Here is a 16557-nt window from a genome sequence, read left to right as displayed (position 1 = left end):
GAAAGAAAAAAAAAGGAAAAAACAAGTTTTATTGAGGGACAATAGACGTCTATTGGGGGGCAATAGACGTCTATTGCGGGGCAATAGATATTTTAAATTAATGTAATCTCCTCTTTTTTTTCTTTAATTAAAGTTATATTTGTGTAATTTTAGAAAAATTAGTTCTCATTTCGGTAATCGAAACGTCTATTGGGGGGCAATAGACGTCTATTGGGAGGCAATAGACGTTTCTAAATTGATATAATTTCTTCGTTTTTTTCTTTAATCAAAGTTTTATCTGTCATATTTTAGGAAGATTAGTTCCTATTTCGGCTACCGAAAGTTCTATTGGGGGGCAATAGACGTCTATTGGGGGGCAATACATGGTTGATAGTCGTCTATTGAGGGGCAATAGACGTCTATTAGGGGGCAATAGACTATCGGGGCAATAGACGTCTATTGGGGGGCAATAGGAGGCAATAGAGGTCTATTGGGGGGCAATAGATGTCTATTGGGGGCCAAAAAACCTTTCCGGTGAGATTTTCAACAAATTCCGGTGACCGGAATCCGGCGGCCGGTGATCGGAATCCGGCGAAAGTTGGCCGGAATCCGGCGAAAGTTGGCCGGAATCCAGTGACCGGAATCCGGCGACCGGTGACCGGATTCCAGCGAAGTCTCCTATGGTTTCTCTCTCTTCTATTTTCTCTCTCTCTCTAAGTAAATAAGGGGTGAGGGGTAAAATGGTATTAAAAAAAAATTAAAAACAAAAAAAAAATCTTAATGGGGTATTAGGGAAGACTCCCTTAGAGTGTATTGGGTAAGAGGGAATTAAAAAAACTCAATGGGGTTAGTGGGAAAAAATCCCTAGAAATGGGGTAAATGGACAAAAACCCTAAAAATAAATTACCTAAGTGTTTGGTTATCATTCTGCTATTGGTTGATTTGGCTTTTGGATAGTGTGTTTGAGGTATATTAGATTTGGTATTGTTTCATTTGGTTTTGACATAGTCTAATTATTGATTCTGTACCTGTACGTTTAAGTTTATGAAACTTTTTTTTTTTTTTTTTTTTTTTTTTTGACTTTGTCAAGGGGAACCCAAAGGCTTCCTAGGCCCAAGATAAACCCCTTCGGCGCATGTGAAATGCTCCAACTGTGCATTGCAGCACAGTGCCTCGCCACTTTGACAGCTTCGGGGTTGTTTATGAAACTTGATACTACTGATAACTTCTCACTCTATAAGGTAAAAGCACACCTAATTAATTATGAAAGTATTTTTAAGATATGATGCATCATTAATAAATAGAAGGTTGTTACTAAATGACTCTTTTTTTTTTTTTCTTTCCGCTGCTGATTTCTTTTGAAGTTTCAGGTGATCTCATAATTCAAGTGAAGGGAAGTAGATATTTGCTTCACAAGGTATACTCAATATTTGCTTCACAAGGTACAACAAGTTCCTCACAAAATCCAATTGATTATTGCAGGCCAATGTTTTCTTGAAATTAATTCAATTCATTTTCACAGGTCACACATTGCAGCTTCAAGCATTCTTCAAATCTTGCATACTCCATGGCTGGATGGACAAAATTTCCACTCTTACACTCTACAAAGCACGAAGCTGACAACCTTTCAGATCAGTACACGAATGAGCTTCGTGGTTGTTGTACATAGTGTTAAATGAACATGTGAAAAATTTGTTTCAAACTGAAAACTTCATTTGATTATGGGTAGTTGTTAGTTCACTTAGAACGACAGAAATTGATAACTGTTATGCACCCCTAAATGCAGTTATTTTTGTCTATACAAGCGGTTTCATTTGTAATAACACCAAGTCCCGCGGCAAAGTGCGGGTAAATTTTCTAGTGCTAACTGAAAGAGTGCATTTTGAGGGATATGATGAATCATACATCAGTCATTACCCTTTTTCTGAGACTACAAATTGTTATCGACTGCTTATGCCTTCTGTTCTGCTATGGACATTAAAGCTAAAAGAGGACATGGTTATTATCTTCTCCATTCTGGTTTTTGTATTTTTCTTTTTGGACAATTTAGTCCCTTGATGTCTATATTCTTCAATCTAAATTTTTTGTTACAAAGTCCATCTCCGTTGATTTCTATGGTCATTGACTTACGAAATGTATTGCATGTAAAGATTTGAAACGTTGAAGATGCATCTCCCCTTCTCTGGCCAAGAGGGGTTACTTGAACTGAAGAGAATTGGTTTAAGGCTTGAGGAAAAGGTGTATGCTACTGCATCAAGCCAGGTACTTCGATCCATAGCTCTTGGGGTCCTAATAATTGTGTGCTACTTATACATTACGATATGTAATTCACTTACATAGTGTGCTACTGTTTATTTTTCAACTCTCTTTGTATTGAAGATGTATTGTGGCTTCATATATAACCTTAGTTTTGTGCGAATCTCTTTTTCCAGTCGGATTATCTACGAACTATTGCTCTGAAGATGCTTACCATTGAGGGCAAGGAAGTTGCAACCAGTCCCCCCTCCAACCAGCTGAAACGGCATCGTGTCCTTGCTTTTGAAACAGAGTATCAAGTTCTATAACTTGTCCTATTTGAAGTTCATAATATTACTGTACTTGTGAAATAAGCAGAAACCTCGGAGCTTCTGAAACTGGAGTAATTATTGTATAATAGCACATTAGCACGAAACAAATCCTCTGCGGTTTGTAATATTTCTGGATATTGAAGTACTTTAGAGCTATATGCAAACACGGTACTTGTATCCTTTTGGATATAAACTCTGACTGTATGTATTGATGCATTGTACTGGAACTATGTATACATTAACAGTATGACTGTACAGATAGATTGTAGTAACAGTGACCATGCTCTGCACCTGAACTACCGTTACTAGGAATGACTGAATTGTGACATTCCTCTTAGGCCTCAGTTTGTATCGAAGCACACTTTTCATTGTCAACTTGACACAATAATATTAAATCTCAGTAGTTATTCACTTTCCATTGAAAATTCTCAAACTTGGGTTGCTTTGTGACGCAGATTGTTGGGTTCGTTTATTTAGTGGATACCAATAATGAGAGGCCTCGTGAAATTGGAGAACCCTTGTTGGACACATTAGATTGGAGGAGTCAATTTCCGGAAACAATATGTAAGTATGGAGAGGAAGGATTAAACAAGAAATCTTGGACCTTGTAACAGCATGAGAGTTTACTGGCCGTCTTTGCAGTAGAGAAAATTGGTTTTACATGCTTGTTACTGGAAACTGACACTTGGATCAAGTTTCATTTCTTTAACTTTGTGACCCAGAAGCAAGTTACTTGTTACCCTTGTAGTAGCTTCTTATAGCAGCGATAGTTCTGTCACAATTTTGCTTTTGGCTCTGTCGTAGGTTGTTATAACCTGAACGCCGAAATGTAGAAGGCACTACTTAGCAATGAATTTATCATGAGATGGTTTATAGTTAAAGCATTTCTAAATGGAAATATTGTAGTTAGATTATGCCTTCTGGTCTGATATGCATGACGAAGTACAAGTGACTGCTGAGGTCTGGTTCCATGATAGTTTTAATGTAACATGTAGAAACTTAATGTAAACCAACTATCAATCCATAATTGATGCATCTGCAGAGAAACACCACTCCACCATTTCTTAAATAACTTCCATAGCCCATGACTCCTCATTGTATTTTTGTAACTAATTAATGATTTAAAGATTTGAAATTGGTACTCGAATAGGCTTCTTAACGATGTAAGTACTTTAATTTTTTTTATTTTTCTTATTGATCGATGACTTGAACGAAAATTACAATCTAAGAGGTGCCTTATATTAGCATTGAAATAAATTTATTCATACTAAAACCAGGACTAATTCCTTATACGTTAAGACAAGGAATCTATATTCTAAAGAAAACTTAAATTCTAATTAAAACTTGAAAATAAAACAATCCAAATACTAAAAGGAAAACATGTAGACACACAGCTACTTTGACTTTGTTTCTTCTTCTTCTTATCCGCAAGCTGTTCTGTGTCACTACCAAAACTAAACAAGTAAATGAAGAGGCATATTTGCCCATGACCAATTACACAATGTTGAAAATTGTTGACTTGCTCATCTCATAACCATCGTTGGGGTAGTCTTCATCGGTAACAAATCTCTTCCAGTACCAATGCTGCTTCCACACCCTGCTCATCTCTTCAATTGGGATCCCCTTTGTCTCGGGCAAGAAAAAGTACACGAAAACGGACATGACACACACGAAGAATGCGAAGAAGATGAAGAGCCCGAATTTCATGTGGCACAACATTGTCAAGAAGACTTGAGCGACAATGAAGGTGAAGATCATGTTGACTGAGACATTGACACTCTGAGCAGCTGATCGGATTTCCAAGGGAAAGATTTCACTAGGGACTAGCCACCCTAGAGGACCCCATGACCAAGCAAACCCTGCTACATATGTGCAGATGAAAACTACCACAACAATTGCATACCACTTTGGCAAGTTACCGGCATTTCCATCCAATCCAAATTTTGCACCAATGCAAGCCGCCACAACTATTTGGCATATCAACATTTGAGTTCCTCCCTCAAGGAAGAGCTTCCTCCTTCCCCACTTATCAACACCATACATCGAAACGATTGTTGCAGCAACATTAACAAGTCCGGTGATCACAGCCGATATGAGAGAAGCATCACTTCCGAAACCAATTGTGTTGAACAACACAGGAGCATAGAACATGATCACATTGATACCGGTAAGCTGCTGAAAGAATGGAATCAGAATTGCCATGCAAAGCTGGGGCCTGTACTTCCTCTGGAGCAGATTCTTCCATGGATCCTCTATCTTCTTGGACTCATCGCTAGCTATAACAAGGTCATTGAACTCCTCGCTGACATCATCAACACCGCGAATCCTCCGGAGTTGGGTCTTGGCCTCCTCGTGCTGGCCGCGCTCGATCATAGAGTTTGGTGTGTCTGGTAATATTAGGGAGCCAACGGTGATGATAAGGGCAGGGACCATTGCACCACCCAAACTCAAACGCCATCCCCAACCGCCCTCTATCTTGGCAAAGAAGTAATTCAACAAATTGGCGACAAGGATACCAACTGTGATAGAAAGCTGGAAACAGATGTTGAGAGCTCCTCTGGACTTGGATGGCGCCATCTCAGACAAGTAGAGTGGCACAGACTGATTGGAGAATCCGATACCGAAACCGAGGAGTATCCGGCCAAGAATCAACATCCACACAGCATGCGCAGCGCCATTGATGATGGCGCCGGCGCAGAAGAGAAGACCACCGAAGTACATGGACAATCTCCGGCCACACTTCCGAGTCACGGTGGCTGCCACAACTGAGGCCATGAGAGCAGCCAAGTATAAGGAAGACGTGAACATGGTCAACGTCTGACTGTCATACTGGCAGTACTGGTTGGTAGACTTGTCCAGCTCCTTCTTACGGTACACAGAAGGAAAGAACTTTTTCAGGAACGAGTCCATGGACGTTACACCACCGGAGATTCCAATGTCGTAGCCGAAAATCAGCCCTCCCATGGCGGCGATGATGCATGTTACCAGAACATAGCCGGTGAGTTTTCCGGCATACTCCTTGCCCCCACCTCTGGCAATACCTACGGCAGGCATTATTGCTGCGCTTTTTTGAAACCTAAAGAAAGAACAAGCAAAAGAGTTTGAGACCCAGGAGTTGTTTTGCAAAACTTAGAAACCAACAAGAATAAAAGTAATGAGAGCACAATAGGCAGAGACGAGAGGAAGATACAATGAGGTTTTGGACAAGGGCGAGTAGGTGTATATATAGAAAAACTGAGAGTCTGAATCCAAAGCAGAAATGTAATCCTAATATGTTTCTGATATGTTTCCTTTTACACAACAAATTTTACCGATCGGTAGTTTAGAATTAGGTATTTGCTAAGGTAAAAGAAATAAAAAGAAATCAAAATAAAGCTTTCGTATTGAATACGGTAAAGGAGTTGGTCATGATTTATTGCGGTAAAGAAGAGAAGCCGTTCTGTAGTGGCCGATATAGGCTTGAGGCAGTGCCTGTGTGTAGGTTTCATTTTGACGTGACCAAGATATGATGAAACTCTGATATCGGTACCTTAGTGAATAGTGATTATAGCGAATCCCCCCGAATCCTGTGGCATTAAGAGGCCTGGAAAACTAGGAAGCGGAAATGAAGAGGGATTGCTTTGTGTATTCAAATGCTGTGTTGTTTTTTTTTTATGTTATAGCTATTGTAATTCGGATCAATATTTGATATGTTATTGACTATCAATCCTTCTATTTTGTTTCTCTCAATGTGAAATGGCTGAAATCTGGATGCAGTATTATTATAACTGCTTCTGCTTGTGCTGCATGGTGAACTGAAGCTGTGTTTTATGATTGATTCTGGGTTCTCTCGATGATTTGCTCTAGAAAATCTCATTGACGTGAGTTGAAGATAAATTTACTAGTTCAAACTAGTCTACAGCCATGTTACTGCATACAAAAGCAGTTCAGTTGTGGATAAATCTGATACTGAGTTGCAATTAATAAGCAAGCAGATCTGCTAGTTTAGGATTATTGGGTGTACTACCTAGACTAGTTTTATAATATGGGTGTACTCAAAGGATTATTGGGTACATTTAGAAGTCTAGGAAGCAAACAGGGCTAAGGCACTGTGAATGACAGCGTACGAGCTACGTGTCAGACTGTCAGTTACTGATGAGGTTTGTTTCTTCCTGAGTTTTCATCAGTTGAAGACTTGAAGAACCCTTACTTTCAGCCGTGTTCCCCTGGTCAGCAGCTGACCATGGGGAATATGGTCACTCACCGTCCGATTTCAATCGGACGGTTGATAGCTAAGTGATGAAATCTGAGATGAGAGCTGTCAACCGTCCGATTTCAATCGGACGGTGAGTGACCATATTCCCCATGGTCAGCTGCTGACCAGGGGAACACTACTGCCCTTACTTTTGTCATGAGAAGCCTATTTTCATTGGAATCATTGTTGTTTTTTTTTTTTTTTTTAAAGGCTTGGATAGGTGAGGAAGGATCCTACCTATCCACTTAAATTAAGAGAAGGAAAACCAAAATACAAAGGAGGGGGACCAAAGCCAAAACCTCCCAGATAAAAGGAAAGCGTACATGACACTAACGAAAACGAAAGTTCGGAAGACCTAATTGGTCTCTGTTACAATGTGCAAGTATAAAGGGTGGAGCAGAGTCCCACCAAAACAAGCTTGTAGAAGCTGTACCAAAATTCGCTAATGCATCCGCAACTTGATTACCTTCTCGAAAAATGTGTGATGAGCGGAAGTTCATTTGAGAAATACGATACAAGCAATTGCGCCATTCGATGCGAAGCATCCAAGGAACTAAATTATTGTTGTTGTTCTTGTTGTTTTGTCTTAGTTTACATTCAAAAAGCTTATTATTGGTTGTTGTTCGACTGGAACTATTTCAAGTTGGATTCTTCAAACATCTTAGTGTATATGCATGTGTATGGAAATTTTTTTATGATGTTTAATAATTTCTTTTTTTGGCTGAAATTAAACGGCGTATATTTGAAACTGAAATTTTGTCTCTTAAAATTTGAAGCACCACAAGATGTCACCTTTTGTGAAAACCCTAATCTGGGATTTTACTAGAACCTGAAAACCCTAACCCAAGATGTCACTCCTGGGGCCCTAATTGTTCATGGTAGTTATATCTTATTTGCATGGTGTGCTATTATTTTCCAACTTCCTTATTTGCATTGATCATTTGATCTAGTTTCCTGTGTATCTCTTTTTCAGTCGGATTATTTTACGAAAAATATCTCTGAAGATGGATGCCATGACGAAACTCCCTCCAACCTGAAACGGCATCATGTTCTTGCTTTTGGCCGACATTAGTATAACTTCTGGAACTAAATAAATAGAAAAAAGATGATTGTATTTTTCTATGTACATAATTCCATTAGAATGATTGTTGCTGTTATGTTTGGGGATCAAGCCATAAACTCGCCATCTGTCATTCTTGTACTCTTATCGCCAAGTCTTAATCATTAGGCGTTGGGTGTCCTCAGAATAGTGTTGGGTGTACTGAAAAGGAAAAAAGGAAACATTTGATTAAACAACACAGCCTATGCAGAAGTCCACTAGGGGTACAATTGAAAGAAAAACAATATTGGGTCCAAACATAGAAGCCCAAGAAACATTACAACCTTTGATTAGTGCTAAATCCACAAGAAAATCCATGGTCCAGTCATTGTATATTTGCTAAAATGCAGGATTCTTGTGGAATTATAGAAAACAAGTGAAGGTGACCAAGAAGTTAGTAAAGTCTCACTTCTTCATTTGAGTCAGTCAACCTCTCTGTCTTCATCCCCCTGAGAGTCTGAGACTCAAGGTAATCATTTCAACAGGACAACAACCCGAAGTTCTTTCAGTCATGATGATCCAAGTATTGGGATGTGATTTACTCTTGGTTCTGACTATTGTTGCAGTTTTTATCTGGTTTTGCAACTCATCTTTGTTGTTTTGTTTGTTAGATTTTGATGGATACCAATATCAACAGTGATCAGAGGCCTCCACAGGGTGGAGAAGCCTCGCATGACGCCGGCGATTGGAGGATGTACTTGATGCCAGATTCAAGGCAAAGAATTGTCAACAAGATGTAAGTACTTTTGGAAAGTAAGAATTATTTTGTTCTCTAAGAATTCAATATGGCTGTTAAGAATCTGTATGCCTTCATGGTCAACTTATTACATGTAATGATGGGATGTACTGATTACGCATCTGAGTTTCTATGATATCAAGAGGAAGTAGACGAAACAGAGGAAATAGTTATGAGGTATGAGAAAAAGACATACTGCTGCATAGCTCTTGGGATCCTAAATTTTCATGTTAAACATAAGAGTACTTTAATGTGAACATATGGATTACACTTGTATTGTTTCTTTTATAATTTTCAACTTTCTTTGTGTCAAGGATAATGGCAAACTAAGTTTTCAATGGATCTGTTATTCTAAAAGCTTGTTACTTTGTTCATGCCATAAGAGTGTTTATGTGGGAAGTACCCAGTACTAGTAGAAGATCGATGGTTCCCTTTCAGTAGCTTTTTATATCAGAGTCAGTTGGGTCATTAGTTTGTTGAACAGGGCAATCTAAATTGATTTCACTTGAAGAGGCACTAACCGAAAGAGTGCAGCTTGAGGGATATGATGGATATATATAGAGCAGAAAACTAGGGGTTGTATGATAAAATTAGATGATTCATATTTTTTGTACAGATTAATATTCAAGTGGATGTATTGAAAATACTAACCTTGAATCATATATCAGTCATTACCTTTTTTCTGAGTCTATAAATTGTTATCAACTGCTTATGCCTTCTGTTCTGATATGGACATTAAAGCTAAAAAAGGACATGGTTATTATCTAGTCCATTCTGGTTTTCATATTTTTCTTTTTGGTCAAGTTAGTCCATTGATTTCTATACTCTGCAGTCTAAATTTTTTGTTAAGAACTCCATCTCCGTTGATTTCTATGGTCATTGACTTAATTACTAAATGTTTTGAATGTGGAGACTTGATACGTTGAAGAGGCATCTCTCCTTCTCTGGCCAAGAGGGGTTGCTTGAACTGAAGAGAATTGCTTTAAGGTTTGAGGAAAAGGTGTATGCTACTGCATCAAGCCAGGTACTTCCATAACTCTTGGGGTCCTAATGATTGTATGCTACTTATACACTATGATATGTATTTCACTTGCATAGTGTGCTACTGTTTATTTTTCAACTCTCTTTGTATTGAAGATGTATTGTGGCTTCATATATAACCTTAGTTTTGTGCGAATCTCTTTTTCCAGTCGGATTATCTACGAACTATTGCTCTGAAGATGCTTACCGTTGAGGGCAAGGAAGTTGCAACCAGTCCCCCCTCCAACCTGAAACGGCATCGTGTCCTTGCTTTTGAAACAGATTAATGCAAGTTCTGTAACTTGTGCTATTTGAAGTTGATAATATAGCTGTACTTGTGAAATAAGAAGAAAACTCGGAGCTTCTGAAACTGGAGTGATTATTGTATAGTGGCACGAAACAATTCCTTAGCGGTTTGTAATATTTCTGAATATTGAAGTACTTTAGAGCTATATGCAAACACAGTACTTGCATCCTTATAGATATAAACTCTGACCGTTCATATCATGTCACCAAAAGCTGAGAAACATCTGAATTAACTGTATGTATTGATGCATTGTACTGGAATTATGTATGCATTAACAGTACGAGTGTATAGATAGATCGAAGTAAAAATGATCATGGTTTGCACTAGAACTACCGTTACTAAGTTGACTCGGTTGTGACATTCCTCTTAGGCCTCAGTTTGTATCAAAACACACTGCTCATTGTCAACTTCACAAAATAACATCAAATCTTAGCACTGAAATTTTCATTCGTATTTTTATTCTGAGTATAGTTTTTGCCAGACTTAATTTTACCGCCAATTTAGACTCTATTCTTTAGTTGCTCTTGTGCAGCTCTGGGAAAATCCCAACTGTGCCAACTCAACCTCCTCTTTACATATTTAATTTCCAGAGTTTACAACAGAAAGTGGCTGTCAACTATATACTAAAAAGACCTTGATTGTTCTGCATCCTATGCTTTTGCCTTCTGTTTTCTATCTTCAAGTCGCCTCAAAGAACAGGTAATGTTTTCTTATTTACTCCAATTTGCTCGTCAATTTATCTGTTGGATTATGCAATTCCACATTTAAGATTTTGGTACTTTTTGTTTTCCAAGTTTTCATCCCTTATTCCTCAGATTGCAGTCAAATTTTCAATTTTATGTTGAAAGCTTTCCTTTTGCATTTGGTAACTGAGGAATTGTATACCGCACAAAATCCTGCTTAGAATTAGCTTAATGATGATCATCATTCAAAGTTAGCTGCTTGTGTACAATATTTTTGCATTCTTGGTAATTGTTTCACTTTCCATTGAAACTGCTCAAACTTGTGTTGTTTTCTTACGCAGACTGTTGGATTGGTTGATTTAATGGATATCAATAATGAGAGGCCTCCAGAATTGGAGGACCCTTGTTGGACACATTAGATTGGAGAAGTCAATTTCCAGGAGATGCATTACCTAAAATTGTCAACAAGATACTTATATATGGGGGAAGGATTAAACAAAAATCTTGGACCTTGTAACATGAGAGTTTATTGGTTGTCTTTGCAGTAGAGAAAATTGGTTTTGCCATGTTTCTCAAACGAGCAGAGGTTTATTTGCACTGGGCCTCGCGCTCGAGCAGATTCATTCAATGTTAAAGTGCTCGAGGTCCCTGGCGCTCAGTGAAATGAATATGAGGTTTATATACTGTTGCCTCAGCCCTCAAGCCAGGTACCCTTCTGAGTCCTAATTTTTCTTTGGGCAAGAGATACATTACATATGAAACTGACTTTGCATAGATATTACTTACTACTTTTCATGACTCTTTGTATCGTGGGGATAAATAGCAAATGACATCTTTGTAATGGATCTCTTTTTCCAGTCAGAGTATCTACGAAAACTTTCTCTGAAGATGCTCGTCTGGGACACCAAGCTTTGTGGCCCCTCCAACCTGAAACGGCATCGTGTCGTTGCTTTTGGCCCAGATGAATACAGAAATTGTAAGTTGTATATGATTGTACTTTTGAGGGATTACTGAACAATAGTAAGAAAGAATTCCTGAGCTGTCTGCTGTAATATTCTTCAACAATTAAGTCTATATAGTTATACAGAGACACGATATTCATATCCTTGTTCAGATCTTCAGATACACACTGACTGCATGTTACAGTAACCCACTGCTTTAAGCTGCGAACATAAACATCTACTTCTAGCTGATAACCTGCATTTTCTGGTTGATCAAAATCATTTACTTGCTCAATACTGACCTTCTATAACTATATAAATGCATAAGGATTCATCAACCAACGTAACCAATGAACTGAAAATGGAGCTTGATTATTGACCTTACAAGGCTGCAAGTGCGAGTTATCTGTTCTTTTAATTTTGCAAAAGGTGGTGATTCGGCAATTGATCACCTAGCAAAAGAATCATGTCGCTTTTCTTGACCAGTGAGTGCACTATTTTGACTAGAAATCGAAACAGAGTGAACAAAGAAATCGAAAATGTGATATGACATGACATGAAATGCTAGTGTAACAACTTTTTGGTTCAAGGATTGTAAAATAAACTACTTTGAACCAATTAGATTCGTCTCTCAGTTTTTACAAGTAATATTGGCCTTGGGTGTAATGAGAGGATTGTTGGGTGTCATTTAGAAGGCCGGGAAGCAGTACCAAGTACTTGGTTTGATCAAAGGAAGGGAAACTTTTGATTAAACAATGGAAGCTCACTACGGTACAATATAAACTAAACAGCCTTGGGTCCAAAATAGAGGCCCAAGAAACATTACATCCTTCAATTAGTGCTCAATCCACAATTATGGTCCGGTCCTTGTATATTTGGTAAAAAAGTGCGGTTATTGTCACCCGACTAACTACTTTCTTCACATTACAAGTTTCTGATTTATTAAAAGATTTAAATATCCTAATATAAAATTACAACAAATGACAATATCTTATTAGAAATTACAATTTATTTTTCTTATTATACCTGACAGAACACTCACTTAAACTTCATTATTAATCTCTTCATTCATCGTTAAATCTTAATGTTTTGTTTCTTAGCATTCATTATCTTCAATCATTCTCATGTTATACTAACAAAATAAGAATTTGAGACACAGTGGAACCTAAATAGAAAAAGAATTCGCGTTAAAAATTTACATTAGAAAATGGTATTTTAGTTATTATAAATGGGTGAACTAAGTAGTAAACTTGAAATTAAAAAAATATATGTAGGGTGAGAATAGAATATAGGATGAAGAAAGTATTTAGTAGGGTGGCAATGGCAGCACATTTGGTAAAATGCAGGATTCATTTGGAATTATAGAAAAGAAGTAAAGGTGACCAAGAATGTGGACTTCAACGCACGGTTCTACACATGATATCTATTCTCTCTCTCTACAGTTTTGAGAGTCGACAGGGCCTCCTTCATTCCTCCACCCTCTGTGGTGTGTCTTCACCCTCTGTGGTGAATCTCCCTGAGTTTTATCTCAGATCTGAGGCTTTATGTCTCAATTTTATTATCGTTTTCTTTGCTCTAACCCAATTCATCTCCAAATGCCTAGATCAACTTTCACTTCTCTCATCCTCATACAACTCCCCCTTTCATTCTCTATCCCATCTTTTTCTTTTTCCACAATTCTGCCATCACACTTGTGCTTGACCTGGGTTTATATACCTAACTCTACACCTGAGAATAGCTGCCGAATCGATACTCCACCAATGCTTGTGGATGTTGCCGGACCAGTGGCGTTGTGTTGCTCGATGGTCTCCACCACCACGACCGCCGATCTTATGTCTTTTGGTACCTTTATCCTTCTTTTGCAGACTGTTCGGATATGGAGAATGATGGTGGACAAACCCTTGGCATCCGGAAGTGAAGCATTGGCTGATGTTACTCCCTCTGCAACTTGGTGGTCAGCAGCCATGGCGGCTGGTCTCCTGGAGGCAGTGCTTTGTGATTCTAGATCTAGGGTTTTTTTTTTTTTTGTTGGGCTTTTGGGCCTTGGTGTGTTATTTTCTGTTAGATGTAGGTTAATTAAGCTTTTGTCTATTGGGTTTCTAGGTCTAGGACCTTTGCTTCCTTATGTACATCTACTTCTACATTTGTAGTATATTTTGTTAATGAATGAACTATTTGACCAAAAAAAAAAAACGCACGGTTCTACTTCTTCATTTAAGTTAGTCAACTTCTGTGTCTTCCTCCACCTCTCTCAAGGTAATTCATTTCAACAACCCAAAGATCATTTGCAACGTTCTTTGAAGGACCAGGTTCAGGCACAACATCATCCATGTCATCTCTTCCTCTCTTCCATGCATGGGTTGCGATAGATATTAGCATTGAAAGCAGCCATCTCCAAATCTTCTTGAGTGGGTAAGACCGTAAGACAGTCACATAGAGCTGGCTGGAAATTGTCATCTTCATTTTCCAGACCCGCATCACCAGCTTTTTCAGACTCATTGATGACTCTCACAGCAGTACCCTGTGAGTCATTTAGGATCGATAAACTTCTTATTTTCTATAGGGTCAGGAACAACATTATCAAACTTCAACAAAGTATCTAGATCTTTCTGGCTTATAGAGCATTTTCCATTGGATATCATCAAAGATGTCAAGCTATCAAGATTAAATAAGTCTGGGCTTTGTCTAATAACAGACGTCATAGAATTTGAAGATATATAGTTCATTCTCAGAGCTATCTGAAGTTCTGAACTAATCTCAATTGCACTTGAATGATTATGCAAATTCATATCATTAATACTATCCGAATCTTCATTAGAGGAAACAATAATGATATCATTACCTGGAACCTAGAAGGCTAGTAGGTTCAGATCGATTCCTTGTTGGGCTGCTAGGATTCTAAACTACCCTGTCACGGTGTCATCGACCCCTTATCCAATTCCAAGTAACTGGTTTAATCATTCCCATTGTGGAAAAGTTAAACATATCAGAAACATATTAGGATTACATTACTGCTTTGGATTCAGACTCTCAGTTTTTCTATATATACACCTACTGGCCCTTGTCCAAAACCTCATTGTATCTTCCTCTCGTCTCTGCCCATTGTGCTCTCATTACTTTCGTTCTTGTTCGTTTCTAAGTTTTGCAAAAAAAAAAAAAAAAAAAAAAACTCCTCGGTTTCAAACCCTTTTCCTCGAGTTCTTTCATTGGGTTCAAAAAAGCGCAGGGATAATGCCTGCCGTTGGTATTGCCAGTGGCGGCGGCAAGGAGTATGCCGGAAAACTCACCGGTTATGTTCTGGTAACATGCATCATCGCCGCCATGGGAGGGCTGATTTTCGGCTACGACATTGGAATCTCCGGTGGTGTAACGTCCATGGACTCGTTCCTGAAAAAGTTCTTTCCTTCTGTGTACCGTAAGAAGGAGCTGGACAAGTCGACCAACCAGTACTGCCAGTATGACAGTCAGACGTTGACCATGTTCACGTCTTCCTTATACTTGGCTGCTCTCATGGCCTCAGTTGTGGCAGCCACCGTGACTCGGAAGTTTGGCCGGAAATTGTCCATGCTCTTCGGTGGTCTTCTCTTCTGCTCCGGCGCCATCATCAATGGCGCTGCCAAGGCTGTGTGGATGTTGATTTTTGGCCGGATACTCCTCGGTTTCGGTATCGGATTCTCCAATCAGTCTGTGCCACTCTACTTGTCTGAGATGGCGCCATCCAAGTCCAGAGGAGCTCTCAACATCTGTTTCCAGCTTTCTATCACAGTTGGTATCCTTGTCGCCAATTTGTTGAATTACTTCTTTGCCAAGATAGAGGGCGGTTGGGGATGGCGTTTGAGTTTGGGTGGTGCAATGGTCCCTGCCCTTATCATCACCGTCGGCTCCCTAATATTACCAGACACACCAAACTCTATGATCGAGCGCGGCCAGCATGAGGAGGCCAAGACCCAACTCCGGAGGATTCGCGGTGTTGATGATGTCAGCGAGGAGTTAAATGACCTTGTTATGGCTAGTGATGAGTCCAAGAAGATAGAAGATCCATGGAGGAATCTGCTCCAGAGGAAGTACAGGCCCCAACTTTGCATGGCAATTCTGATTCCATTCTTTCAGCAGCTTACCGGTATCAATGTGATCATGTTCTATGCTCCTGTGTTGTTCAACACAATTGGTTTCGGAAGTGATGCTTCTCTCATATCGGCTGTGATCACCGGACTTGTTAATGTTGCTGCAACAATCGTTTCGATGTATGGTGTTGATAAGTGGGGAAGGAGGAAGCTCTTCCTTGAGGGAGGAACTCAAATGTTGATATGCCAAATAGTTGTGGCGGCTTGCATTGGTGTAAAATTTGGATTGGATGGAAATGCCGGTAACTTGCCAAAGTGGTATGCAATTGTTGTGGTAGTTTTCATCTGCACATATGTAGCAGGGTTTGCTTGGTCATGGGGTCCTCTAGGGTGGCTAGTCCCTAGTGAAATATTCCCCTTGGAAATCAGGTCAGCTGCTCAGAGTGTCAATGTCTCAGTCAACATGATCTTCACCTTCATTGTGGCTCAAGTCTTCTTGACAATGTTATGCCACATGAAATTCGGGCTCTTCATCTTCTTCGCATTCTTTGTGTGTGTCATGTCCGTTTTCGTGTACTTTTTCTTGCCCGAGACAAAGGGGATCCCAATTGAAGAGATGAGCAGGGTTTGGAAACAGCATTGGTACTGGAAGAGATTTGTTACCGATGAAGATTACCCCAACGATGGTTATGAGATGAGCAAGCCAACAATTGTCAACATTGTGTAATTGGTCATGGGCAAATATGCCTATTCATTTACTTGTTTAGTTTTCTTTCGTTTTGTTTTTTTTTTTTTTTAAACAAAAGAAAAAAGAGTCAGTCAACCTCTACTTCAATAACCCAGAGTTTCGTTCAACCATAATGATCTAGGTAGGTATTAGTGATTGCTATTGCAGTTTCCCCTTTTTTCTGGTTTTGCTATTCAATT

At 39.0% G+C, this 16557-nt stretch overlaps 3 protein-coding genes across 4 annotated transcripts; 2 read left to right on the top strand and 1 right to left on the bottom strand.

Moving 5' to 3' along the window:
- Nucleotides 1-4040: 4040 nt before the first annotated feature.
- Nucleotides 4041-5600, bottom strand: LOC133730237 (sugar carrier protein C-like). Its single transcript, XM_062157864.1, has one exon. The coding sequence runs from the start codon at nt 5598-5600 to the stop codon at nt 4041-4043; it is 1560 nt and encodes a 519-aa protein (XP_062013848.1).
- A 2590-nt stretch (nt 5601-8190) lies between these two features.
- LOC133728617 (mediator of RNA polymerase II transcription subunit 15a-like) lies at nt 8191-10142 on the top strand. 2 transcript variants are annotated; one of them, XM_062156042.1, is made up of 4 exons: nt 8191-8348; nt 8491-8615; nt 9528-9639; nt 9806-10142. In XM_062156042.1, exons 2-4 carry the CDS (start codon nt 8497-8499, stop codon nt 9920-9922), a joined length of 348 nt encoding a protein of 115 aa, XP_062012026.1. In that variant the 5' UTR covers nt 8191-8348; nt 8491-8496; the 3' UTR covers nt 9923-10142. The 2 variants fall into 2 exon arrangements, with proteins under 2 accessions (XP_062012026.1, XP_062012025.1); XM_062156041.1 differs by having other exon boundaries at nt 8293-8402.
- A 4655-nt stretch (nt 10143-14797) lies between these two features.
- LOC133730236 (sugar carrier protein C-like) lies at nt 14798-16357 on the top strand. The gene has a single exon (XM_062157863.1). It carries the CDS (start codon nt 14798-14800, stop codon nt 16355-16357), a length of 1560 nt encoding a protein of 519 aa, XP_062013847.1.
- Nucleotides 16358-16557: the final 200 nt, after the last annotated feature.

The sequence above is a fragment of the Rosa rugosa genome, chromosome 2 (assembly GCF_958449725.1).
Source record: "Rosa rugosa chromosome 2, drRosRugo1.1, whole genome shotgun sequence".
Classification (NCBI taxonomy): Eukaryota; Viridiplantae; Streptophyta; class Magnoliopsida; order Rosales; family Rosaceae; genus Rosa; species Rosa rugosa.
This window is presented reverse-complemented; position numbering and strand designations above follow the sequence as displayed.